The 3231-nt window shown below is 45.4% G+C and overlaps 1 protein-coding gene across 1 annotated transcript in view; it reads right to left on the bottom strand.

Annotated features, from left to right (window-relative positions):
• kiaa0930 overlaps positions 1–3231 on the bottom strand; it is a 38874-nt gene that overhangs the window by 24992 nt on the left and 10651 nt on the right. The window contains exon 5 of the mRNA XM_032511883.1: positions 843–920. Coding sequence (XP_032367774.1) covers positions 843–920 — 78 coding nt within the window. The remainder of the gene's footprint in view (positions 1–842; positions 921–3231) is intronic.

Here is a 3231-nt window from a genome sequence, read left to right as displayed (position 1 = left end):
CAAGCAATTTTATAATTCATGGTCAATAAATTAAATCCAATTATACTTTATTTTTGAGTAAAAAAAAACTGAAGTTATGAATTATATTGCTCCAGAGCACCTTGGCAGAGCCCAGGAGGTGAACTGGCATCTCTCCAGCTACCAGTCCACCACCATACTGTGGTCCGTATGGGGACTTGAACCAGCGACCCTGCGGTTCCCAACCCAACTGCCTACTGACTGAGCTACTGCCCCCCCAATGTACCAACGCATATCACTATTCAATGGAAAATATTCTAAAAATGCAAAAGTACAACATGGTGTCAACATAAAACACGGCGCTTTTAAGCTGGAAAGCGCCGAAATTAACCGAACAAAAACTCCAATATCCTTGCATAATAAGTGTTTGACATCCACAACAACCAATCGTTATCTACAATCTTAACGACCCAGCTCTTGGGTGGCGGCTTGCCCTAAAACTAAAAACGTGGTCGTTGCACGTACGCTCGTTTCCTGGTCCTGAAGTTCTTCTCTCCCCACAACCGGCCCCTGCAAAGCACCGTGGTCCTTGGACGTAGCCCTCCCTTGCAGCCCGGCTCTACACTTGTCACTATCGGGGTAGCATATAACCTCCGACGCTGGTATTACCGCCCACGGGGTCCGTTCGAAGCTTTACGGAATTGTTATAAATATTCTAGTTCCGCGTCTCTAAACTCATGTGTTGGTGAAGTAGCATTGATCACTTTGAGGGGGGGGGGGGTTCATTCTGTCCCCATTGCACCCTGATTACAGCGTCCATGACCTTCGATAGAAAGAGTCGAGGGTTATGTGGAGCAGCTCTGATGTGACGAGTGGTTTCGTACCTGGCATTTCTTCTTGTGGATGTGGATGTCTCCTGCGTCTGAGCGCGTGCAGACTGCACACGTCACCACGTAGTCCAACTGCAAGACAGATATGGGAGTTACTGTGGGCAGATGTCACACTTTCATTTTTAAAATATCATCATTTTCTTACGTTCCTGGATGTTTTGTCCTTTCTGGCTTTACTCGCTACTTGCATAATGAACACTGACGGCACACTTATTTCATCGTTGTCAGATCTGTTAAAGGGTATTTTCAACCTGGACCCTTTCCCCCCCATGTTTTTGTGTGTCTAAGTAACTGATAGGAACTACAGTCTCTGAAATTGGTCGAGTATTAAGCAAGGAACCAGCTGGGAGTCTGCGTCCACTAAAAGTTCTGTTGTTGCTGTCTGACAACATTATGGGATGGATCCCTACAGAGATAGACCTTTTAGTTAAAGAGTATCTGGTGGAGATAGTGCCTGCCTATACCGCTAAAAGTAGTGATATTTACATGGAGTCTGGTGGAGATATATGCTATGCTCTAACATGCTAAAAGTAGTGATTATTTACATGGAGTCTGGTGGAGATATGCTGCTCTATACACGCTTAAAAGTGTGATTATTTACATGGAGTCTGGGGAGAATGCTGCTCTATACAGCCAAAAGTAGTGATATTACATGGAGTTGGTGGAGATATGATGCTCTATACAGCCAAAGTAGTGATTTTACATGGAGTCTGGTGGAGATATGCTGCTCATACACAAAAAGTAGTGATTATTACATGGGCGTGGTGGGAGATATGCGTGCTCTATACACGCTAAAAGTAGTGATTATTTACATGGAGTTGGTGGAGATATGCTGCTCTACCAGCAAAAGTAGTGATTATTTACATGGAGTCTGGTGGAGATATGCTGCTCTATACCGCGTAAAAGTCAGTGATTATTACATGGAGTCTGGTGGAGATAGTGCTCTATACACACGAAAAGTAGTGATTATTACAGTGGAGTCTGGTGGGTTTGGTGATGGTGATTCTGTTTATGTTAAACTAAAAGGATTACTCTTTAACTAAAAGGTCTATCTTGTAGGGATCCATCCCATAATGTTGCAGACAGCAACAACAGAACTTTTAGTGGACGCAGTCCCAGTGGTCCTTGCTAATACTCGACCAATTTCAGAGACTGTCGTTCCTATCAGTTACTAGACACACAAAAAAACATGGGGGGGAAAGGGTCCAGGTTGAATACCCTTTAACAGATCTGACAACGATGAATAAGTGTGCGTCATGTTCATATGCAAGTAGCGAGTAAAGCCAGAAAGGACAAAACATCAGGAACGTAGAAAATGAGATATTTTAAAATGAAAGTGTGACATCTGCCCACAGTAACTCCCATATCTGTCTTGCAGTTGGAATAGTGGTGACGTGTGCAGTCTGCACGCGCTCAGACGCAGGAGACATCACACCACAAGAGAAATGCCAGGTACGAAACCACTCGTTCACATCAGAGCCTGCTCCACATAACCCTCGACTCTTTCTATCGAAGGTCATGGACGCTGTAATCAGGGTGCAATGGGGACAGAATGAACCCCCCCCCCTCAAAGTGATCAATGCTACTTCACCAACAGACATGATTTAGACAGAAAATAGAAGTATTTTAAATTCCGTAAAGCTCCGGGACGCCGGCTACCAGCGGCGGGGGTGTTCACGGACCCGATAGGTGGACTGTGAGCCGGCTGGCAGCGCGCAGAACCACGGTGCTTTCAGGGGCCGTGGTGGGGGAGTTCAGCCAGGAAAAGAGAGCGTCGTGCAGCGACCACGGTTTAGTTTAGGCACCAAAACCACTCGTTAAGTTTAGGATAAAGATTGGGGTTTGGATTCAAACACTTATGAGGAAGAGATGAGTTTTTCGGCGCTTTCCAGCTTAAAAGCGCCGTGTTTTATGTTGACACCATGTTGTGCTTTGCATTTTTAGAATATTTTCCATTGATAGTGTATGCGTTTGGTACTGGGGGGGCAGTAGCTCAGTCAGTAGGCAGTTGGGTGGGAAACCGCAGGGTCGTGGTCAAGTCCCCATACGGACCACAGTATGGTGGTGGACTGGGTAGCTGGGAGAGATTCCAGTTACCTCGGCTCTGCCAAGGTGCTCTGGAGCAAAATAATTCATAACTTCAGTTTTTTTTACTCAAAAATAAGGATAATGGATTTAATTTATGACCATGAATTATAAAATTGCTTGGGCGCCTTACCAAGGGCAGACACACCCCCCCACCACACACAACACACACACACACACACCACACACACACACACACCACAACAAACACAACACACACACAACACACACACACCACCACCACACACACACAGAGAAACACAGACACGCACAACAGAGAACAACAACACACACACAG

Source organism: Etheostoma spectabile, unplaced genomic scaffold, assembly GCF_008692095.1.
Source record: "Etheostoma spectabile isolate EspeVRDwgs_2016 unplaced genomic scaffold, UIUC_Espe_1.0 scaffold502, whole genome shotgun sequence".
In the NCBI taxonomy this organism is placed as follows: Eukaryota; Metazoa; Chordata; class Actinopteri; order Perciformes; family Percidae; genus Etheostoma; species Etheostoma spectabile.
This window is presented reverse-complemented; position numbering and strand designations above follow the sequence as displayed.